The 26,463-nt window shown below is 33.6% G+C and overlaps 1 protein-coding gene across 1 annotated transcript in view; it reads right to left on the reverse strand.

Annotated features, from left to right (window-relative positions):
• The window catches only part of CCDC171 (coiled-coil domain containing 171), a 318,539-nt gene that overhangs the window by 93,009 nt on the left and 199,067 nt on the right, over positions 1-26,463 (reverse strand). The window contains exon 22 of the mRNA XM_055123989.1: positions 11,487-11,618. Within this exon, the coding sequence (XP_054979964.1) occupies positions 11,487-11,618 (132 nt within the window). The remainder of the gene's footprint in view (positions 1-11,486; positions 11,619-26,463) is intronic.

The following is a 26,463-nucleotide window of genomic DNA, read 5'->3' on the forward strand; positions in this document are numbered from 1 at the left end:
AAACAAAAATGTGAGTTTTTTTTAAAAAACCTACTGTAGTTAGAGAAATCATGCCTCCACTGTAACAGATATCACTCAGGCCTCTTCATAACACCTTGCTAAAATTCCTGTGTAACATAAACTAAACCTAGGAAATTTTTTATGTAGTACTCAGTTTTCTACTCACTTCTCTTAATTTTAATAAGGTTATGCCAGTAGAGTTCACTCTGATTAACATACATTATACAATGTACTCCAGGCAAACTATTGCCTTGTAAAACTGAAGCAAGGACATATACCCCACAAAGAAAATATATTTGCTGGTATGAGTAAAATAGTCATCATTCAGATAAGAAATTAAAATATTAGTATTTCACAATTTGTTCTATGAATTACTTGAGTTAACCTTCCTCCCCAAAAGCTTTTTTTCCCTCTTCTTCATCAATACTCAGAGATATTTGGCCATTGGTTGAAAAGAAAAAGTTACTGCTACTGTTTCAGAAGGTTCTGAAATTGAACGTATTTAAAGTTTCACTCACCTATGTTTTATTGACTACTAAACATATAGTACCAATAAAACCTCACACAAAGTATTCACTAAACTATGATACTGACAAGTCCAAGTTTAAGTTGGTCGAAAGGAAATTCACTAAAACTTAAAAAGATTTAGGATCACTTTTAGTTTTTTTCCATTCAACCCTCTCTCTATAAACACACACATACAAATACACACATTCTTGAGAATAACAATAGCCTATTTAATAAAATTTAAAGCATCTGTGGAATTATTATAAGAAATTACTTTTGTATCTAGCTTTAGACTGAATGATTTTCTGAATTTCCCTTAATCTTTAAGTTGCATATTCATTGCTGTATTTTCCTCTAACTGCTGTCACTTAAATTGTCATGCAGAATAGGGCAAATCAGGGTCAGTTTATATAAGCGGCATCAATCTGAAGAACTTCATCAGTCTTTATTTCAAGGCATTATGCAAAGAAAACTGACATTAAGAGAGCCTTAACTGACAGCAAATGAAATCAATCAGCAAATCACTAAGCCATAATAAACTGACTCAATTTGTAGATAACCCTTCCTTTTCCAGGTCTTCACCTAGGCAGTCCATCAAACACTGTTTTTTGTCCAAGTAGCTAAAATGAATAGCAATTCTATTGTAGCACTTGAAAGTTCAAATGCTCTCAGGCTTTAGTCTCTCAATAATAATCATTAAGAGGTATTATCTAGTAGGGTTATACTTATACTTAAATTGGTTTCAAAAGTGAAAAAAAAAGATAGAGAAAGGGTCAAGTTTGGGATTGAGTTTTTGCTCTTCACATTAATGAAAAAGAAATTAATTTCATATCATTTAGAAGCTTTCCTTCTTTGAGCTACCTAGAATTGAACACTGTTCCATGCCTTTACAATGTTCTGTGCATTTTGTTGTTGTTGTTTACTAAATAGATCTCAAACATTTCACATACCGGCAAATTTTGTCACCATTTCAGAGTTGGAATTTGAATTCTAAAAAAAAGTAAATGGTGCAAAGGCCACACAAATTACTTTTTAAATATATGTAAACATTAGTAATGTCTTGATTACTTTTTATGATAATTATTCAATTACTGTTACTGTTCAGTAATTACTCAATTACTGCTACTGTATGGCAAATAAACACTCACCAAAGTAAATGACTCTATACTAAATTGTAAATGAAGACTAAAGTTGGAGAGATTTTATTCTTTCAATAGTATATGCGACCATAAAAGTGAAACATATCAAACAGGTTTTCTCTGCAAAGTCTCCAAGAGCCAAAATACTAAGATTTCTCTATATATGTAGGTCACTTTTGCTGACCCCAGGCCTATTTACAGCTAAGTCCTCATCATTTATATTAATTTAGCCTTTTATAACGTAAAAAGCACCCTACAGGAACATTATTTCATCTGATCTCCCCACAGTCCAGTGAAGGAAGGCAAGATAGGCTTCACTGTCTCCATTTACAGATGCAGAAATTGAGGCTCCGTGCTGCTAAGTGACCTGCCAAAGTGGTTCAATTACAAAGCCAGGACTTCAATCCAGGCATTCTGTCTCTTCACACAGGCTTTCGCCAATATTATGTTGCTTACCTCCTTCCTCAAAAAGAGAATTATTTTATCGCTTTCAAATTCTGTGCTGTTAAGAAAGTAATTCCCGTTCTGGCCAACATGATGTTTCCAGCACAGGTAATGACATACAGAAAATTGCACAGATTCATTGTTGCCAACTTCCCTATAATCTGATTTACTTGCTTGTCTTTTAGAAACACAAAAGTCTCAACCTGAAATCATAAACTAAGTAAGCTTATGTCTGACCAAGAATGTTTTATGCCAAATGTTTAAAGGAAATCTACTCAAAACAGATTAGTGCTGTTTACTTTTCAAAGTTCTTTTATATATATCATATGAGCCTCATAATTGCCCCAAGATGCAGCAGGGCAGGTATCACCTTCCCCATATTGCAAATGAGAAACTACACAGTGAAGAATGAAAGGCACTCTGATGACATTAAATAGTAATTACGAGGTAGAATCTAGTATGTTCTGCACAAAGATGAGAATCCATATTTATCCTTCACAACAAAGAACAAAGTTGTGCTTAGAAGGAAAAGAAAAAAAAATGGATAAAAATAATGAGAAATTCTGCTAGCTGTGTAATTTGTGTTTGTATGCAGAAGGATTTATTCTATTCTCCAGCTAATTTTATTACTTTCAGTGAAGTTGTATAATCTCTTCATCTTTCTGTTGGAATTGAGAGGTATGATTTTATTTTCTTCCTACTTACTCTTCCAAATATAAATATGAAGGGAACAACATATATAGGGAACAAATATAAATACAAAGGGAACAACAAACATAATGGGAACAAATATAAAGGGAAAACGATTTTAAAAATTAAAGGACTGTATGCATATGCTTAGTATAAAGAATTCCTATTATATTTTACTTACTCTTGGCTCAGATCACTAATACCAAGTCATTTCCACAGGGAATAATATAAGAATATTTTCAACTGAGTTAAGAAGGGAGTTATAAAAATTTTCAATATGCCATCTGTGTAGCAGAAGCTTCATACAGATGTATTTCCTTGTCCTCATATGCTATCCTGTCATTTTTAAAAGTAAAATAAAGATGACAGACCTAAAAAAATCCTGTTGTTTCACACCACCACTAATCTGAAATAAAATCCATGATGAAAGATGTAAAATGTTTCTAAGTTAAATATTTTTTTAAACTTTCTAGAACACTTAACTTTAACTGATATTTTTTTCCAGAAATCTTGGCTCAAAGCTTGTCCCCAAGTTTGTTTTAACTATAGATATAACCCAAACACATATCACAATAAATCTTGCATAATAAAATATAGTATCTAAGAAAACAATGGAAGCATATTTATATTATCTGATAAAATATATGGATTAAAAAATGCCTATTTTTACTCTCAAGATTTTCTTCTAAATTCTGATTAATGCATTCCCCACAACCACTGAAAAAGTGCAAGTCAAATAACCATAGGAAGGGAAGAAAAGAGGAAAGGAGAAAACAGTGGAAGAGAGCTTATATGATGATACAAAACTGCTCTAAGAATGACTGACTAGCAACACAAAATCTTTAACAAAATATAGCTAGTAACCAAAAACACAACTATTATGAGGAGATACAAGTTGAGGAGAATAATGTTTGACTCACAATAACTATAACAATTTTTAAAGCATTATATAATTATTTAGCTAATTAGCAATGCACTCTTAAAACTGGCCCTTTTCTACATATATCTTGAGAATTTTGTTTCATTTGGCATTGATGACAGGTCTATCATCATGAAATTTTGAAGAAATTTAATGTCTGCTTATGAATTTTCAAATTTTCAGAGTAAAATTCCAAACTACTAACTTCAAGGAAAAGAATATTTTGCTAGATAGCATTACATCCAAAACACCATTTACTCTTCTGGTGAAAACTAATTCTAGTGAAACTAATTCTGGTAAAAGCTAATTCCTATGTTCATCTTTGGATTAAGTATCATGCCTACTACATTAAGATAGTCATTAGCCCTACTTATTTATCATAGAACTATAGGCTAAATCTGTCATTTAATAGGTAAAGTATTACACTGTTTGCATCAAAATGTATTTATTCCCAGATAGACTATACTAATTTTACAGCTAATTTGTTTTCCCCTAAAATATAATTATTCTCTGGAAAATAGTTTACAACCTTCAAATAATTTACAAACTATGTTTGACTCAGTAGTCCAATTTTAAATTACTTTACATTTTTATATAAATAATATGATTTTATAATTTTTTAATTATACCCTTATAGGTAATAACTTTGGATAACCCCCAAGTCTCTTTGATACCATACTGTTAAAATGATCCCACTTGCTAAAAATGTTTGGAATTTCAATACTTTCAAACACTCAAATCACATTCATGGATTCAGAAATAAATTAAAAGAGTATCTATGAGATCAATAGGTGGTACAAAACATATTCTCTTTATTTCACCATGGATGCTGTCAGATTAAACCCTGACAACTGAAATTTAATGGCCCAGTGAGAATGAACACCTGAAAATCAGGAATGATTCTAATTATAAAAAGAAAATAAAACTTTTAAGTAACAGAAAACTAAGGACCATGATTCCAAAAAACCTAAAGAATAGAACTGTAGGTAATATCTAAACCATCTTTTTTTCTCTTTCTTTTCTTTTCACCAGGAGCCCCCATTTCTGGAATTGTCTTTTTCAAGGGCAACTGGGTCAAAAGCTAAAATGTGTATAACCTTAGATGAAGCAATTACACTAATTTATTTCAAAAGATAAAAAGATCTCTATAAAAATATATGCAAGAATATCTTCACTGCAAACTTATTCATAATAACCAAACATAAACAATTCAAATATCCAGCAACAGAAAACTGGATAATATATCACAACAGATATAGATAGTGTAATATGGCTATTCAATCACCAAAGACAATAAATCTGTACTTACTGACAGGACAGATATTCCTATGGGGCAAGGGATATGGCATGTATGAGACTCTAGATTAGGTCCATGCCACTACATCAGAAGAAAGAAGAAAGAAAAGGAAAGATAAAGAATGATATCCATTACATGCTATTATTCTCTGGAAACTGTCTAGGAAAGAGTGTGGTACATTACTGTTCAAAACATTAGGTCATGATGCCAGAGACAGTAGGGCAGAAGTCTACCTAGCCCAGGTTCATACCCAGTACTAAAAGCTGTCCCCCACACATTATCAGGAGTTATCCCTGAATACAGGGGGATCCCCAACACCCCTATGATGCTCCAAGACCAGTCAGACGTGATTCCTGAGTGCAGACCCAGGAGTAAGCCTTGAGCACTGCCAGTTATCACCAAAAAAAATCAAAAAAGAAAATAAAAGACTGCTTCATTAATTGAGCAGTATAACAGAGAACACATGTAAAAAGTTACCAAGTGATTCTTGATATTTTTATTACCTGACAGCTCAAGTACAGATATTTTCTTCTATAAATAAAAAATAACAAAATTCCCTTCAGGACACATTTTATGATTAATTTTATAAGTATAAATATATCTAAAGTAGTACCTGTGCCTAGAAAAATAAATTTAAACATAAAAAAACTACAGTATCCAAAACTCAGGGTATAATACATAACTACAAACCATACCAAACATGGGGCTGGAGCAATAGCACAGAAAGTAGGGTGTTTGCCTTGCAAGCGGCTGACCCGGTTCGATTCCCAGCGTCCCATATGGTTCCCCTGAGCACCGCCAGGGGTAATTCCTGAGTACAGAGCCAAGAGTAACCCTTGTGCATCGCCAGGTGTAACCCAAAAAGAAAAAAAAATACCGAACAAGGACTTAGTGATGACATGATGGTTATGTGGTGATTAAAGCATTAGTATTTTTAGGGGGGAGACACTGCTGTTTAAAATCTTTATAAACAAATGGTTTCACGATGAAGCCCCTCTAATGAGGTGCTTATAAACATATTTATAAAATATAATATATTTACGGAGGCTTATTCATTGTGCCGTAAGCCTTAATATTTCTGTGATGCTTTGAGAGATTTTTTTCTTTGCAAATGGCGTAGGCCTAAAAGAGAAAAACTGATACCAAATCTCCTGAGGATTGTACAACATCAGTAAAAATCGCATCCTGGGTCATCTTGTCAAGTGTCTAAAATCAAGTATTCATGATCCAAAAACCCTCTGAGGATTAGAACTGTTAGAACAGTTCTGAGCTCCCAGGAACAGCAGTGAAGAAAATCAAATTAATTCCTGGCCTCATGAAGCTTCATGTTAGTAGGGAGCTAACAAAAATGAAGACTTTTATAGCACATGTGTCACTACTGAAATTTTTTTCACCTTACTTATACAAATGAAGAGCCAAAAATTCAGGTGTTTTTTTTTTTTGCAAGCAAAACTTTTGGATTTCTGTTCTCTTCACTATTTCCATACAAATATAATGTTCTGCAGATGGATCTCTACTTTCATTCTTTTCCCTCTTGGCATTTCAAAACACACACATATACACACACAGAGCAAGCTATGGTTTACAAAAAGCATAATGATTACAAGCATAAAATGAACAACTTGTCCTAATCACTGGATAGGTGACCTTCAGCAATCTACTTCATCTCAATATACTTTAGCTACTTCTTTGTTAACTGCCTAACAGCGAATACCTATCACAAGTTTGTTGGCTGGATTAAATAAGACAATAAATGTAAGCTACCTGATAATAAGCATTCAACAAATATTAACAATTAATACTACTCTTTGTTTTTTATTGTTGTTTGAGAGTAGAGACACAAATATCAGATGCTTGCTAGCAGTTTCCAGGTATTAAAAGCATCATATATCAAAATTACTGAAAAAATTAAATCTAAAGTATAAGTTACAGGTAATATAAAGTATGGGGTTTGAATATTTTGTTTTTCTACAAAGCCTTCTATATTCACCCTGTACTGAACTTTTCAATTAAAGCTACTTGCACTTATTTAGGTGTTCTAATTTCTTCTCCAGCATTCCAGCACATTTATTTGCTATTATGTAGGAAGAGAAAAGTAAAGACAAATGAGCTAACGAGATTACAGTGGGTGGGGCATTTGCTTTGCACTAGATGGACCCAGGTCCAGTCCTCAGCACTCCTTATGATCCTCTGAGTCTGCCAGAAGTGATTCCTGAGGGCAGAGCCAGGAATAAGTTCTGGCAACTGCTGGTGTGTCCCAAAATCAAACATAAAAACAAACAAGCAAAAACAGGCATAATAGTTCTAAACTTGCCACAGAAGCTTATACAAAAGGTTTTCACTGAAGATAGCTTCTCTGAAATGTTATATAACATGAAGATAAATGAGGAATGAAAGCAGGTTGATCTTGATGAAAATTATTTAAAGTTTGTGAAGAAACAAAAGTGCAGAAACTACATTAAAATGTACAGGGGAAAAATCACTTCACAAAATCATCTCTTTTCTCTCGGGGCTGGAGTGATTGCACAGTGGGTAGGGCATTTGCCTTGCACGCAGCCGGTCGCAGCATCCCATATGATCCCCCAAGCACCGCCAGGAGTAATTCCTGAGTACAGAGCCAGGAGTAACCCCTGTGCATCTCCAGGTGTGACCCAAAAAGAAAAAAAATCTGTTTCTCTGTCTCCGTCTCTCTATTTCTGTCTCTCTCCCTCTCCGTCTCTCTGTCTCTGTGAATCTCTCTCTCTCCCTTTCTGTCTCTATCTCTGCCTGTCTCTATCTCTGTCTCTGTTTCTCTCACTTACACACACACACACACCTTGAAAAGTTTTAGTACTCAATTCATCTTTACAAGGATCCCAGATAGCCACAACAGTAACAGTTGCCAGGTGTTGTCTCCTATCATTGTGCCAGGCACTGAGCTCTCAATTCTTTTTTTGATTAATATACCATTTTTCTATATTGCATAAGTGTCAAGAGTATAGCTTCATACATCAATAAATGTGTGTGTTTATCACTGTGCACCCACCAGAGCAGTTCTTGACCACTTACACTAAAATTAATCTTCTTACTCCTTCCTAATACTCTCTACACCACTTTTCTCTGATAGCCACCATTAGGTTGTCAAAGTAAAAGATTTCACCTGAGTTTTTTGGCTTCTGTTAATTATTTCCTTTTTATCTATATTCCATATTTTAGTAAAGCCATCACATATTTGGTTTTCTCTTTTGTATGTGTTATCTACTTTGCTTGCCTTGCCTCACTCAAACCTCCTACAAGCCTGAGATATAAGTAACATATACATTGGGGGTCAGAGAGGCAGAGAAGGAAACCGGAACTTCAAGCTAGCAGATCTCACAGACTAACTGAACTGAATTTCCTCCTGTGGGAGCGCATCAGTCACATACTCTTCTGGAATCCATGTAATCTACTCATACTCTTTTTCAATCGTGTTCATTGCTTTTCCCCCATCCAGAATTATTTCCAAAGTACAGCTTACCCAGGAAAAAGAAACAGTGGCTGTTTAAGAAAATTTCAGCTTCTACTGCTCTACATGAAACCTGTGTAGGATGACCTCATGGTTCACACATCACCACGCCCTACACAGGGTTCTCCCCTTATCATAACCAATGGATATGCACTATGTGAACAACCTATTTTATCACCATGAGCTCAGTGTAAAAGCTAAACAAATACTGAATTCTTAAATATATACACTACTTAGGATAGATACATATTTATATACGGCAAAATATGAAGAGTAGAATTTCACATTACCCGTTAAACAGAAATGAAATTTTTATCTGCAAATTTGCCTACAGTACAGCAAAAACTGCAACCTGTATTACACATAAAGTATAATAAAGGCTTTGTAAATATAAGACTCCATTATAGATTTCAAGTGTTTTACTATTATCACTTAGCAAGACTATTACCACTTAGTCTTGACTTTTAGAAGTCTGCTAGTTCAGATTTTGCAGTCAATTCACCTAGTACTAAATTGGATCTTTGGGTCCTGCCATTTATTAGCTGCTGCTATGACAGTCATATGTTGTAATTATTTTTTTTTCTATTTGTTTACATGAGAAGGGGGCTCCCAAACAGTGCTCAGGACTCTGGAGCTGCTCCCAGGATCCTCAGCCAACTGGGCTGGATAGCTCAAAGCAAGGATCTAGTGATACGTCTGGAGATACTGGGAGCCACCAAGTGGTAACTCAGGGGGTCCTAAAGTGTTGGGGGTGAAATAAATGCACCATTGACCCTTGACTATATAATCCATGTAATTGAAGTTTTTAAATTGTAAAATGCAAATAATGCCATCTACTTGATAAGTATATTATACAATTAAATGAAATAACATATTACAAGTGCTAAACATTGATAACTTGCACACAGTAAGTGCCTACTGAAATAGCAACTATTATTATAATTATGGCTTTTAATTATTAATAGTATTGAAATAATATCCAATTTAACTATAATTACAATAACCATTATTAGCACCCAAATTAATGCGCAACAGAGAAGTCTTTTCTTCCATTAGATTGTTGATCAACATATTTATTATATATAACTTTAAATTATTGATTAAAATTTTATAATTTCATTAAAATACTTTGCCAATACTGTCCAACGTCAATGCCTTTCTTTTTGAGGTATTCTGAAGTATTATCTCCAATTGTGTGCATAAGTGCATTTATTGAAAAAAGTCGTATGTATCATGGACTTTTTTTCTACATGGAATACTGGATTGTTACATAAATTATTACCAAACTACATGCATATTATGTTTCAGAACAAAAGTCACCAAGACTTTAGATCTGTATCAAAGTGCATAACTATTTTTTTAGAACTTAGAAATGATATTTGAAATACAGTCACTATATTTCCTTCTCATAATTCACAGATGACAGAAATACAGCTCACTTATCTCCCCAAGTGACATTATATCATTTCTTTCCATATCACCTAATCTAGAATATGGGAGAAGTTTTTATTTGTGAATTAAGACAAGTGATGAGCCCTGGAAGAATCTGAATAAAGCCAGTAAAGAATTCTTTGACAACCACCAAAAAATTTTCAAATTACACTGAATTCATGGCCACAATGAATTCATAAGTAACGCTCATCAAAAGTTAAAATGTGTAAATTCTTGTATTGTAATATTATAATGACTTTCCAGTCTATAATAAAAATTATAAATATATGTTTAGTTTTGTGATTACATACATGTTTTGAATCTACTGGTGGACAATCAAATGAAGAAAATAAGCATTTTTTGCATGGAATTCAAATACTGACAAAACATAAAATTATAATTTGAAATATTTAGAAAATTTTACAGTCCTAATTTAAATGACATTAATTTGTACAAAAGTTATGTTTGATAGGATCATAAACAAATGAAAGAAAAAGTACAATAAAATGTGCAAAAGACTGAGTTTTAAGAAATAATTCTTTTTTTAAAAGGACTTTTAATTACTTGTTGTGGGCAAGGGTTTGGGTCACACTTAGCAGTGCTTGGGGCTTTTTGCTGGCTATGTTCTAAGGAAGATAACTCTGTGTGGTATTGGGGAACCAAACTGGGGTTAGCCGTATGCAAGGTTAGCGCCTGAAACCCTGTACTATCTCTCAGGTTCAGGGTAATTCTCCTTTAAATACACTGAGAGCTACTATACAAAGAGAAACTTATTTGGAAATATCAGGCTCCCTAAGGTTTGCATAATGTTGATATAGTTTTCTAACAAAGATGTTGGACATCAGAGGAATAAAGCATACTAAATTTTGTTATGTCCAATTAAAAAAAACTTTAATTTTATGGGGAAAATGATAACAATAATATTACAGTATTATATAGACAGATACCATCTAAAAATGAATGTTTTTAAAATAATTTTTATTAAGTGTACTTTTTAATTATTAGGGATTTTTATAATTTAATGCCTTAAATTTTATAAATAAAGTAGCCCAGATTTGTAGCTATTCGGTTTCATACTAAACATTAAAGTATAAAATATTCCTCAATGTAAACCAGTTAGGTTCTAAATTTACTAACATTAAATTACCACACGATTTAAATATACCTTGGAATTAATTCTGAAAAATTCCAAATATATGTCCTAATGATTTTATCTAAAAAAATTTATCTTTTTATTTTTAAAAAAATAGGTAAACAAATTGGAACGAGCGTAAAGAGATAACAGTCTAGCATTTTATTGTCCTCTGCTGAAAAAGTAGTTTTTTTTATATTGTACTTAGCTATAAAACATTTTTCCTTGGTGGAAGTACTTTTTGGTAGTAATTAATATGCTGGTTCTAGATTTTAATGAAAAATAATGACTTGTGGAAGATAATGCCACTCGACAGAAGGAAAATAAGAAAAATTCTATCTCCTTTAAGTTATTCACTATACTTAGATTTTCATTTCTCTCCAGTTAGTGCAATTTATTTTTCCACACGTCTCAGTAGCAAACAATATTATTTAGACTCTAACCTGGCACGCTACAACCTCTGGCCCGCCCTTGAGCCCCTCCGTTGCAAAGGTTTCCAGGTGGAGTTTGGGTAGCTGCAGGGTGAAGTCATTCCTACTTGCCGCAGTCCGTGACAGCGAGATCTGATCTCTGACCTAAAGGGAAAAAAACAGCATCAATGGTAATTCCCCTTCAGACACATTAACTGGGATGAACTGGGTCCCCTTGAGCCCACTGAGTGGACTTGCATTGATCGCTGGACCTGAAATCCATGAATAAATTTAGGACTAATTGATTTTTCGTTGCAAATAAATCTCTAATTCAGAGTGCTGGGGGAGAATGTTAAGAAGAAAAAGCATCCTCCTGCTTGAAATGAGGGAGGGAAGAAGAGTCACCGGAGCTCTTCTGATCAAGAGGTTTGAATTATTTTTTCACTCTTTGCCCTCAAAAGAAAAAGGAAAGAAGGGAGAAAAACCCACAACACCCAAAATTTTTAAAAAAATAATATTTTAATTATTATCATTTTCATACTATCATGTTTAATTTAACTAGCATTAACTGTTGTATATTATTTTATTTACTAGCCTAAAAAAACTTGAATAATACTCACACTGGAATAAAAAACAAATTAAGTCAAGATATAAGGAGACTTTAAAATGTACCACAAAAATTCTTTTTGCCCTTTGTACTCTTATTAAACTCAAGTCTTAATGATAAAATTTATATAAACAAACTTGGTCAAATAACTTTTGAAGAAAATAAAAATCAGTACTATTTATACTACATTTTAAGTATTCAGAAAGGTAATACAAACATACCACAGATACAGAATACCAAACTCTCTAATCTAGGAATTGCAAGCTGTTGATATTACACTGCCACCTTCTGGACATATGAGAAAATAGTTCTGTATAATACATATAGAATGAAATGTGAAGCATCAGTTATTTTTCATTTTACAGGTTGAACAAAATTTTAATTTTTTTCTTTTAAGATCACTATTATCATTTTAATCATATAGATTTAATTGTAATAGTTTAAATATTCAGTCCTACTTTTTAACTTTATGCTTGAATACAAAATTTTAAATCTCTACCACATATTTGATAAATCATATTCAACTTAAAGTCATAGAAAAAAAGATTTTAATAAGTGAGAAAATACCATGAATGGAGAAAACTATTTAAAAGTAAATCCAATTTTTCAAATAAATTCATTTATATTTTTAGTTTAATCTGAGCAACTTCAAATGTAACACCAACAATAATAGAAAACTTCATTTTTTATTCTATTTGGTCAGCTTATAAAACTTGAATTATTTATTTTATGAATGAAGTATAATACTAGAGGATTTTCTTAAATCAAACAAAATATTATGTTTAATTGTTATATCTATTTCATACTTATTGAACATAAAAATCCTCCCAAGTTAATTGAAGAATTTCTACCAATAAGGAGTCAAAGTGTACTATAAAACATACATTGCAATGCATTATTTTAAAAGTCTGAGTACTATATGCACAGTGGAGTCCCCAATTCAAAGTGATATTTATCAATAGCAAGCATTCTTCAATCTTTAGTTGTATAGAGAATTCCAATTAATTACTTAATGTAACAAAAATATACCATGTCTTACAAATACACTTGCTTTAGGTTTTACATTTATTTGCATGGATATTTTCTTACTTTCTCTTGCCTTTTTGTCACCAATACAAACTCAGATAAAAGAAAACATTAATGTGGATTAAGGTACTGTGAATTTATCAACATCAAACCACTAGTGTTTTGCCTTCTACCCTTCTGAACCATAGTCAATAGATCTAAATATTTTACTGCACCCTGGCCAATTCATTGTTTGATGTTTAAAAACTCAACCAGAATCAAAGAAAATTTATTAAATTTGAGCCCCCAAATGAGATACTATTAGCTTTGAAAGTCAAGTTTAACTGCGATATTGATGATTCTCTTTTTTCTGTGACAAAATTCACTAGGGAAATCCTGGATGTCAGAGTACAAAAGCAAATTGCTAATACTTGCAAAAGGCGGGGGTAGGGGGCTAAAGCAATATAGGTATAATCCACAACCCAGTACAAGCATTGGGGGGGGTTCTGTGAAACTGACTAGTGTCAAGCACTATACTTCATCTGTGAAACTTGACACACAGAAATGGTAAACCACATCTCCTTTCTCCAAAAAATGACTTTACAAACAATATTAAGCTGGAGCACCTGGCATTTAAAATTGTGAATTACTGTAAAATTAATATTGTCACTATAACATTATTTATGTTACCAAATACGTCTTTATATTAGATAGAAAAATCCAAATGTCATTTTGTTAAACCTAATAATAGATATAATATTATGTGAGTTATGTGCATGTGTTAATACTTTTATTTAATTACAAATTATATTGGATGTTGACTATGCATCAAGTGATCAAAGATAAAATGAATATAATATCAAACACTCTACTAAGATGAGGTTTTTTTCCCCTTTTTATGTTTAATAAACTAAAATAGCATAGCCATCTAAAATATTCTACAAATATGTATCTAGAAAAAATATTTTTAAATCTTAAAAAGAATAGCAAGTAATTATTTTGATGGGCAAAGGGAATTAAAATACAAAGTTGAGAGAACAAATAAGTTAAATGAGATGAATGAAAATGTAACTAAGAAGCAAAGGAACAGGAAACAATAATGGTTGGGGCAGAGACCATTTAAAAATAATGAAGAATGCAAGTTTGAATTTCAGGATGTGAACAAGAATAAACAGAAAAGAGACTCAATACAGTACAGTAAAAATATTCTCATCTTATTGCATTAAATTTGCTTATTAAAGAGGAGAGGCAGTCTGAGAACAAAGTAAAGTCAGAAAAGAAAGCTGTGGAATTGCTTTTAGCAATATTGTTCCTTGGATACAAAATAATTTTGAAAATGAGAATCTAAAGTAAATAGCTTTATGGTCAAAGAATAGCTATTTATAGTAACAATATTAGAAGAGTAATATTTATTTTTTAAAAGGAACAGTAGGTATACCTTTGAAGACACATAAGAATAAAATGGATCACCATGACTTGTCTATGAATTAAATTTCAATATCTAATTAATGTTAAATTATAACTTCAAAAGTTAATATTTAATTGTGTATATCATTCATCCGTTAAGATTGTATATCCTTTCACAATAATTTGTCTTTATACATTAATAATAAATAGAAATACAATCTTTTTCTACTTCAAATGGCTTAACAGTTTATTTTTAACATAATATGTTAACAGCTTATTTTTCACATAATTTCATAATATTAATAGTCAAATTATATACATGTTTATAACCTTCTATAATAAAAATCATGCAATTTCATAGTTATACCCACCTTACTCCAAATTTTTTAATTTTTAGAAAGAGCACTTTATTTTTTCTTTTTCTTATTACATTCTTTCAGAATGCAGTCATTTCTAATAGACATGCCATAAAAAAAAAGAGATGCGCAAAAAAAACTAAATAAAGCTCTCTAAAAAGTCAAAACAGCTATAAAATATGTATTTATTTTTGCACAACAGTCTAGTCCTAGATTTAAATATGACCCGTGTTGTACTGTTTCTGTCCTTTCCTCTGATTACCCTGTACTCATAAGCCTCCAATCTGTTTTTCAATTTTCTGTATTCCTACTATACACCAAAAAAGCTATTTCTGCTAGATATATCAACTATAAAACTAAACTAGTCACTTAGAAAAAAAACTATTCAAGTCTCAAATGTGAGCCTAAATCTTTTACCATGCACATCTATAAGTCCTTCTAGATCCAATGTTCTAAATTAAAAAAAAAAAAACTTAGGAAGTGTCAGTAGCTTTGTTCTTACCAACAGGATATCAAGGTAAACATACGAGTTGTAGATAAAACTTCAGGTATACTTAAGAAGACATGTAAAAAAGAGGTACACCTGGCTTCATATTTGAATTTCCAGAAAAAAATAACTGATATCTTTTACATCATAATTCTAAACTCTCTAGAATGTATTTTTTATGGGAGCCATATCCAGCAGAGCTTATGAAGACGAGGGCCACTCCCAGAATATAGTCCTGCAGGCTTTACTAGACAGTGCTTGGGCCTGGAGCTATTGTGCTCTGGAACCTGCAGTGCTGGGGCTGAAATTTTAGTTTACCAATCTGAAAGCTTTAATACTTCAATAATTCAAAATAAACATTCTTACCAGATGCCCCCATCAAACACAGCATTAGAGCCTGTAACCTCCATTGTTATCACTCTGTGTTCAGATTAACTGTATCTTTATCACCTTTGTCCTAGTCCCCTTCCTCTGTCCTTCCTTCATTTTCTATTAATTTCTTTTCTGTTCTGTTCTTTCCTTTCCGGGGGTAGAACACTGAGAGTACTTGCAGGCTACTCCCTGCTCTGTGCAAGAGTGATTATTCCCAGCAGTTCTGGGGGTGGGAGGAGCCATTTGGCTAGAAATCAAACCCAAATCTCCTGCACAGAAAGCATGCATTCAGCCCATTCACTGAACTCTCTCTTTAGTCCCTTTCATTGGTTCCTTAGTAATTTCTCCATTCTCTTCCTCCTTATTTTCCATCTTCTTCACTAAACCATACTACATACTACTTTCAACAGATACACTAGAGAGCATCTGTTGTGCTTAGTTGCCACACTACAGCCTGGGTATCATATTCATCCCACCACCATTTCTTGCAAATACAGTTTTATTGGAACATAGCCATACCCAATCATTTGGCTATTGTCTTTGGCTTTTTTTTGCTACTATGACAGAGTTGAATGGTTGAAAGAGACCACACGGACTCCACTAAAAGTATTTCCCATCAGATCTGTCACAGAAAATATTAACGATTTTACAGAAAATATTAACGATAGCCTGCATGCCCTAGTGGTATAAAAAGAAAGACAACATTTACCACAATCTTTATTTCTTAAAATAGGGGCCATACCAACACTGCATGGGAGGGCAGATCCAATCCTGTACTTGGATTTACTCTGAGGGTCATTAGGAGCTGGGTATGTAACCCCAGGACCTAACATTTATAAAACAAGTAATTGCCAGAGTCAGATCCTTAGAGTTATAGTTTTTTTACTAACTGCTCTCACCAGAACATATAAAGAATTTCTGGTGAGTTCATTTTAAGTCACCATCTTAGGATCTAATCTCCCAGATACCTGTGGCTTCTTTTGTTCAGGTTTTTCATAAAACACACTAGCTTCAGATGTATTTTTTTTCTTTTGGGGTCACATCGGCAATGCACAGGGATTACTCCTGGCTCTTCACTCAAGAATTACTCCTGGCGGTGCTTAGGGGACCATATGGGATGCTGGGAACCAAACCCAGGTCGGCCACATGCAAGGCAAATGCCCTACTCATTGTGCTATCACTCCAGCTCCTCTTCAGGTGCATTTAAGTTCCATGTATACAAAGTTCTAATATACAACTTGGCTAAGTCTAAATTTTTTGGCACAACCATTAAACAAGCATTCTAATCAACAAAATCAACAACAAATCAGCAAAAATTTTGATTAAACAAGTATAATAAAGTTACAAATTCTGTATGTTACTAGAAATAGAAAATAATAAAGAAAATACACAATTTCAGAAGTCTGCTAAATGGTTAAAGATAGAAGTAAAAATTAAAGTTTGTCAACGCAATGGAAGTGATACAAATTGAATGATTATATCTAGCTAGATATTTGTTTTACCTTTTCCTTTACTATTTTATTAAATGGAGAAGACAAGTACTATTTCTATTATTAGTACTCTCTCTAGTATTTCTAAAAGCCATTCACCCCCAAGAAATAGTACAGTGAGTAGGGTGCTTGCCTTGCACACAGCCAACCCAGGTCTGATACCTGGCTTCCCATATGGTTCCCTTAGTATCGCCAGGAGTGCAAAGCCTGGAGTAGACCTTGAGCACTGTTGGGTGTGATCCAAAAATAAAACAAAAAACAAACAAAAAATTACTTCATATTTTTTACAATACTGTTCACACTACCTCACTTGCCTCGACCACTCTCTTTTTAAGACAGCTACTGTCATCCCTAATATAAAAATATTGAGTCTTCGAACCAAATAATAATGCCTTTTAATATTTATAATGAGAAGTTAAGGAACTTGTTTGAGAGTCTGTTTTTCCTTCCATTTCCCCATCTGAGAAACATTTCTTTCCCCCCTTCCTTTATTTCTTGTCTGTCAAAAATGTGTAGGTTTCAGGGAGCCAGAACAATAGTACAGTGTGTAATGCATTTGCTTTGCATGCAGTCAACGCAGGTTTAATCCCCAGCATCCTATATAGTCCCCTGAGCATTGCCAGGAGTAATTCCTGAGTACAAAGCCAGGAGTAACTCTGAACTTCACCAGATGTGGCCCCAAAACAAACAAACAAAATATATAGATAAATTTGTATAAAATCAATTTTATAATAATCATGGGGGATGATTATAAAAGTATCCTTATTTTTCTCAATAGTATCATTGGACCTGCACGCATTTTCTTTTATTCTCCTCCTGTCCACAAATCACCCTGAGACAAGTTATCTGTGCTGCAAGCATCTTTATACAATGGTCAGAAAGTCACATGGCAGAGCACCAGATTATGACTAAGATCTATGCAAGAACTCTTGTGTTCCACACCTACTGAAAGGAGACATTAGTGTTCTCTCCAAAAAAGAGAAAACTTCTAAAAGAAGCATCAAAGAAACTAATATTTGAAAAAAAAGGAAATACAAAACTAATCTTCCTTTGTTAGCAGGTTATTTAATTTAACCTACAACTCTGAACTAGAACCAGAATACTCCAATGACTGCCAGCTACAGCCCCCAGGAAAGAGGGGGAAATCCACCATAACAGTCACTCCATACTTTATATGAAACAACAACAAAATTATCTTTTGAAACAAATTATCATACTGGCAATACCAAAGTTTTAAAAGGAAATTTTAAAACCTGATCCTCTAAATCACCAAATTGTAAAATACAGTTATTTGAACCACGACATCTTATAAAAACACTAGATAGCATAATAAATGTGTGATGTTGGCTACATACCATATAACACTCAACAAACATATCACTGTGACCTTGAAGCTATTTAAATAAGCACAAAACCCATACTTGAGGCTAGCAAAGTATATTTATTAATTGCTAGTTCTCAACGCAGCGATATTTTCTCTATGGAAACTGTTAGTGGACAAAGACATATGCACACTAAAATTAGTTAGTATCCATGACATTCTCAAATGTCTTAACTTTAGTTTGTCAAGGTTTTTTAATCCCTCTTGCGCTGGAGTACCATTTTTAGCTTGGCTGGGTCAGAATGACACTGTACAATATGAATGATGACACACAAGACAGCTATATGGACAGAGCTGTCATCAGCAAGCCAGCTGTGCTAACACCTGTATGTCCTGTACAGATGATCTTTGGAATCAGGATCAAGAAAGTAAGGATAAAGGAAAGTTCAAAGATCATAAGTATCATCAAGAGTCATTAACGAATCACTAAACACTGAGCTTTTAGCAGCAAAAGATTATGCTTCAATTTTTAAGATACAGTCAATTATACAGATTAAAAATTATATGGTTTTTTGATTACTTATAAACTGCATAAAAATTAAAAATAAAACAAAACTGTATTATCAAATATTATTTAAGTGTTTTAAGATAAGAACATAAAATCACGTTTAAGAATTTATGCAGTTTTCTACTGTCAGATTGTTTCTTTCCTCTTCCATAATCTAAAAATAAAAGTAATCATTTTTCTATTTTACAGGAATCAAATGTACTATTACCTAAAAATTTACTGTTAACATACTCTTCCTCAGTGATATTATTAAAACTGAATTTAGACTTTTTACCCCAGCTACTGATTAAGAAAAATAAACATATATCCTTTTTTAGCAACTAAATAAATAAAAATAGGTGATAATATCAGCAGGATATTACTGGAATCTAGTGATGACTTCCTCATGTGTAGAGATGATGGCAAAAGTTTTCTCATTCAATGAATTTTCATTAATTGCCTACTTGTTACCATGCACTGTGATAGATGTTAAAGACATAAAAATTAAGGAGGCAGAATTTCATCCCTTAAGGACTTCAAACTCTCGTTGCAAAATTAATCTCCCTCCAAAATTTCTAGCTTCCCATTTATCTATAAATTCTTGTTTCTCTGTCAATTGCTCTGCCACCTTTCTTCTTTTCCAGAGAGTGTTACATTATCTCAAGGCTTTATCTTCAAATTTGAATTTTACCTAAGATTCATAATCACTCTAACTGCTAATCACTTGATTTTTTTTTTAATTTAGTAACTTCAAAACAAAACTCATTCATTGCCTCCCTTCTCCCCAATAAAATTAAACCTTTCCTCTTTTGTATTCCAAACAACAATAAATCCCACTGCCCAGTCCTGAAAATAACCCTCTTTAGCTTTCATCCTCATTTAACTAAACACATCTCACATACTTTCTTGTAATACCACCCACCAGGACTCCTCTGGCTCAACCTTTACCAGCCCTCACCTACATTACAGACTCAGGCCTCTTAAAATCACCTTCATCATTAATTAATTGCAAGTACTCTACAAATCCACCTTCTAAAGTCCAAATTCAATAAGAAAACCTGGCCACAGAATCCCTGCATTTAACCCTAGTTTATTTTCCACTGCCTCTAACGATAAACATCTGATCAGAATGTGCGCGTGCCCATGCACGCACGCACGCACGCACACACACACACTTTAAAAACCATCTTCCATCATGACCACATGTCTGATAGTCTCATATATAGCACCCAATGCTGAACTGAAATGCTATCTATTCCTGCTTCCATGTACTTGCACATACTACTCTCCATCTTTCTTCTCACAGTAGAGTCATATCTAGGTATTAGTCTTCTTCTAAGAAAGCTCCCATCAATCTCTGGGTCTTCTAAGATTACTCACAGATGAATAACTCCACTCTAAATGAATTTGGACTACACTGTATGCGTACATACTTAGCATAGTTATACTGGAATTACCTTGAGATACAGAGAAGGAAAGGGAAAGAATCTGAGTGAAGGATTATGATTAATATGTACATATTACTTTTATATATATACATACATATATATAAAACTTTACCTAGTTTCACCAGAAGAGAGTACAAATCATTGAGTATAAAATACACTCAGAGAGAACCTGTATAACTCAAGTGTTTACAATAAATACTGTAATAATTTAATATTTAAGTTATTTAACTAGAGAATGAAATCCAGAAGGATGTCAGCAAAACTGCTGTGACTTTCTAGTTATAGCCTGGTATCATCTCAGCATGATACAAAAATTATAGATGTGGGCTGGAGCGATAGCACAGAGGGTAGGGCATTTGCCTTGCACAAGGCCAACCCGGGTTCGATTCCCAGCATCCCATATGGTCCCCTGAGCACCGCCAGAGGTAACACCGCCAGAGTGCAGAGCCAGGAGTGACCCCTGTGCATCGCCGGGTGTGACCCAAAAAGCAAAAAAAAAAAAATTATAGATTCAAAGTCTTCAACCACTGCATGTGCACTCAATTGTGAGTGCACAGGATAGAAAAGTTGAAATTCTAGAAAAGTTGAACCCCTTAGTTATAACTGGTGGTCCATGGACATGTACATAGGACACGTGCCAGTCTACATGTGTAAAAAAGGTTGAAGAACACAATTATAGAGCACAAACAAATTTTATATTTGGTTTGTGCCTTCCTCTTTTATCTCTTAGAAAGTTTGCTTAATCTAACATATCTCAATAAAAATTTAGAAGTATTTTTAAATTCATAGTATACTATGATTTTATGTATAAAATACTTTAATTCTCCAAATGAAATCTTTAAAATTTCAGGAAATTTTAAAGACACAAGAAATCTTTAAAAGCTTCAAGAGCTTGCATTTTCAAGTCCATGTTCTCCCTTGAACAGAAAGTATCTCCACTTTTTCAGTGTGGAGATGCCCGTGTTCCCTCTTGAACATGTATTCCTCTTTCTCTCAGCCACATCTTCCTAAGTAAATTTCATTCATGAAAAACTATCTTGCTTCACCAAAAAAATTTTGTTAATTAAAAAGAAAAGCTTCAGGAATCCAAGCACTCTAGTAATTCAACAATAACAAACAAATAACTATAAGAATCTTTAGATTCTGCAAGCACTACAACCAAATGTGTAACCCCCAGGCATCACGATGACAACAAAAAGGAAAGGTGGAAAACAAAATTTGTAACAATAACAACAGAAATTGGAAGAGGAGGGAAAGAAAGAATAGAAATATATAGGAGTTAAAATTTTATATGCGATTGAAATTAAAGTAGCATCAATTCAAACTAGATTATCATGAATTAAAATATTAATTTCAATCCCCAAGACAACCGGTAAGAAAATAACTAAATACAATAATAACCAAAAAAAGCATTCAATGTAATCAAAGTGAAGAGAGAGTAAAGTGAAAAATCATCTGCCACACAGGCAGGGTGGGGGGTGAGATGCGAGGGTATACTTGGGTTCTTGGTGGTGGAACATGTGCACTGGTGAAGGGATGAGTGTTTGATCATTGTATGACTGAGACTTAAACCTGAAAGCTTTGTAACTGTTCTCACGGTGATTCAATAAAAAAAATTTAAGAAAAAAAAAAAGCAGTCAAAAGTTTACTTCAAATATATATATATCCCAAGCAAGAAAGGGATAGAGAATATAGAACTAAAGAATAATATTGATGCAATACATAAAAAATAGCAAAAGAAAAATAAATTTTAAAAAATTGCAAAAATTATTATCACTAATCCCATAAATGTAAATTAATTATACTTCCAATTAAAAGAAATAAATTTGAAAATTATGTTTTTAAAACACAATTCAATTATCTGCTATCTATGGAGCGACAGCACAGCAGGTAAGGCATTTGCCTTACACACGGCTGACCCAGGTTTGATTCCTCTGTCCCTCTCGGAGAGCCCAGCAAGCTACCGAGAGTATCCCGCCCACATGGCAGAGCCTGGTGAGCTACCCGTGGTGTATTTGATATGCCAAAAACAGTAACAACAAGTCTCACAGTGGCGACATTACTGGTGCCCGCTCGAGCATATCAATGAACAATGGGACGACAGTGCTACAGTGCTACAAATTGCAGTTGCCTTATTCTTCAGCTATAAATGAGTCCATCCTAAAATGCAAATGATATTATAACAGACATTAAAAAGCTAAAACAATTTATAAAATAGGCAAGCCCTACAGTCTATCCAAAATTATACACCATATGCAAGTGGTAACTGTACCAGGAATATGAGGGTAATTCAACCTGTTTAAATCAACCTACACATTATATATTAATAGAATCAAAGTTGAAAACAAAAGTTATAATTCATGCAGAAAGAATCACTTAACAAAACCCAACACCCCTTTATAAAAAGCAAAACTTAAAAACTAGAGACAGTAGAGAAGTTTCTCAGTCTGACAAAGGATATCTGCAAAAAACTATAGGTAATGTAGTATTTAATAATACAAGATTGGAAGCTTTCCTCCTAATATTAGAAACAATACAAGTTGTTTATTGGATCTGTAATCCTACCAATTCAAGGATTATGCTGGAAGTTCAAAAAGGCAATGATGGAAAAAATTAATTGAAAATAAAACTGTATTTCCATTTAATATGATCTTAATTTAGAAAAGCCTAGAGGACAGAAAAGATATTATAAACAGTAAGGCACTTGCCATGCATGTGCCAAACCTGGGTTTAATCAAAAGAAATAAAATACTAAGTCATAAATTTAAGCAAGATGATACAAAATTTATACATTAAAAAATTCAAATCAATTAAATAACACTTGGATAGATTTAAAATATACAGTATTCATGGATTATAATATGCAATGCTAAAATATTACATATTATTTTATGTGACAATATTTATCTTATAAAGCAATAGTTCACTGATTTATAAACCCAAGAAATCACTATCAAAATTCTATTTGCTTTCTTCAGATATGGATGAGATGATCCTAAAATTCATATGGGATTACAAGAAACCCTGAAAAATAAAACAATATGAAGGAAAGAAAATTCTGAGGACTCACATTTCTTAACTAGATTTGCTACAAAGCAACAGAGATGAAAATAGTGTGAAGTTAATATATAAAGAAAAACATTAACCAATGAAACAGAATTGAGAATCCAGGTATGTCACACATTTAAGGTCCAATAGTTTCAATAAGGGCAAAAGAATGACTGAAGGCAGGTAAAAACTATTCTTTAAAAAAAAATGTGGGGAGGAGTTAGAAAGAAAATACAACAAAGTAGAGTGTTTGCTTTTCACAGTCAGATCTGGATTCAATCTGCAGCACTATATGTGGTCCCCTGAGCACTGCTAGGAACGCATAGAGTCTATCAGCATCGAATCAGGAATATGCCCTAAGCAACACCAGTTGTGTACCAAACCCCCCCAAAAGAAAACCAAATAATAAAAAATGTTAAATGAAAAACTAAATACTGTTGATATAACTGAAGCCATGTAAAATCATGATGTTGGATCATTATATCACACCAAATATAGACATTAAATCTGAACCAAAGACTTCAGTATGAGTTGCAACTGTGAAACTCTGAAGAAACCATAGAGGAAAACTCCATAACCTTGGTTTTGGCAATATACTTTTAGATATGAGATCAAATACACAAGAAACAAAAATTCAAAATTAGACTTCATCAAAATTTAAAAATTATTATCAAAGGATACTACCAGAACTGTAAAAAGATAACATATAGAAGAGGTTAAGTAGGTACAGGAAAGGGTTGCTTTTACTGCCCCTGGGTTTCCTTTGCAGGGGGCGGAGGGGAAAAAAGGAGGGCAAAAAAAAAATATTCTGGAATTTCTGGAATTAAGTAGCTATAAAGAATGCACAGCACTGAAATAAGCCACCTAGTCATACACTTCTGAATCATTAAAACAGTGACCTTTTTAATATTTATTTTGTATGATTTTGGAGCCACACGATGCAGTGCTCAGGGCTTACTCCTGGATCTGTGCTGAGGGGTCAAGGAACTGGATCTGTGGTGGGGCTCAAGGGACCATATTAAATGCAGAGGATTCAAACCTGGGTCAGCCACATACAAGGCAAGTGCTTGCCCACTGTTATATTGCTCTGGTCCTAAAACATCAATGACTTTCTTAGAAGGTGACCTTTTACAGTTTTAATAGTTATGGTTTTCAAAATTACAAAAATGCAGCCAGTAATTAGAGAAGTCTGCATATAAAAACTGCATCTCATGAAAAGTGTGATTTTTCCTCTTGTTTTTATTTTCTTACCCCTAATAATCTGAAATTAGCTCCAAAATGCTAATTTTAGACTGGCCCCGGCACCGTGTAATCCCATCAATGGCCAACATTCAGAGACTATAAAACCAAGCTCCTGGAAGCATGTGGCCACAATGCAGCCGCACAACACCTAATACCTAGTTCTCCCTCTTGGAGAACCTGACAAGCTACCGAGAGTCTATTGCCTGCTTGGGAGAGTCTGGCAAACTCCCCGTGGCATATTCATATCCCAAATACAATAACATATATATATGTATATATATACATATCTCTCAGAGAGCCTGGCAAGCTACCGAGAGTATCCCACCCACATGGCAGAGCCTGGCAAGCTACCCGTGGCATATTCGATATGCCAAAAACAGTAACAATAGGTCTCATTCCTCTGACCCTGAGGAGCCTCCAATCATTGGGAAAGACAAGTAAGGAGAGACTGCTAAAATCTCAGGGCTGAGTGTAATAGAGACGTTACTGGTGCCCACTCAAGTAAATCGATGAACAATTAGATGACAGTGATACAGTGAAACTGCTCCAAATAATACTTAATAAATTCACTTCTGACCTACATTTTTAAGTTTTCATGAATAATACATATACCTTTGCTTCTCTTAAAACAAATACATGGTTTAAATGAAAATGTCGGACCTTCCTTATTAAATATCAGTATCAGTCCCAACTGGTATTTTAAAAGTAGTGTCTAGTCAATCATCCTGTATGAGTTTGAGGATTTGAAATGTCTAGTGAGGGTGCAGGAGGAGAGAGAAAGTAGGTTAATCAGGTAAAAGAGAAATATTTGTTGATCTTTCGGAGCAGAGTAGGCATAATCAACAATGCTGAAGGCTACTCCCAACAGTGCTCAAGAAATTTAAAGAGTATCTTCTGCAAAGAAAGCACATGCTCAGCCTGTTGGACTATCTTTCCAGCCTCACTTACTGACTTTCAGTTATGTACAGATGAAAACATATAATACAATGAAGCACTGTAGCACTGTCGTCCGTTGTTCACTGATTTGCTCGAGTAATCTCCATTGTGAGACTTCTTGTTACTGTTTCTGACATATAGGTAGCTTGCCAGGCTCTGCCATGCGGGCAGATACTCTCAGTAGCTTGCCGGGCTCTCCGAGAGGGACAGAGAAATCGAACCTGGGTTGGCTGCATGCAAGGCAAGCGCCCTGCCCGCTGTGCTACTGCTCCAGTCCAATACAATGAAATATCCAATAAAAAATAATGGACGGTAAGAGAGATAGTATAGGAATTAAGGCAAGAAGTGGACGCCAGATCTATACAGCACTATAAGGTCTCCAAACCCACCAAGGGCCAATGACAAGCACAGAGCCAAAAATAACCCCTGAGCACATCTGGGATATGGTCCCAACATAGATCTGTATTTATTTATATATTTACAGTGATTTATAGACAATATTATAGAATAAATTCACAAAATCATTCTGAACATAATTGATTCATAAATTCATATATTCTGAAACTAATAAATATCTGTGTTTCCAACAAATTGTCCATTAGACTATAATATGTACAGAAAATTTGTCTACCTTTAAGTAATAAAATAATAAACTTTGAATATAGAGTGCTAACAAAACATAATTGGTTAATATACTAAGTATTTGACTATGTAAAAACATTCTTTTATAAATAACTTTAAATT

Source organism: Sorex araneus, chromosome 1, assembly GCF_027595985.1.
Source record: "Sorex araneus isolate mSorAra2 chromosome 1, mSorAra2.pri, whole genome shotgun sequence".
Classification (NCBI taxonomy): domain Eukaryota; kingdom Metazoa; phylum Chordata; class Mammalia; order Eulipotyphla; family Soricidae; genus Sorex; species Sorex araneus.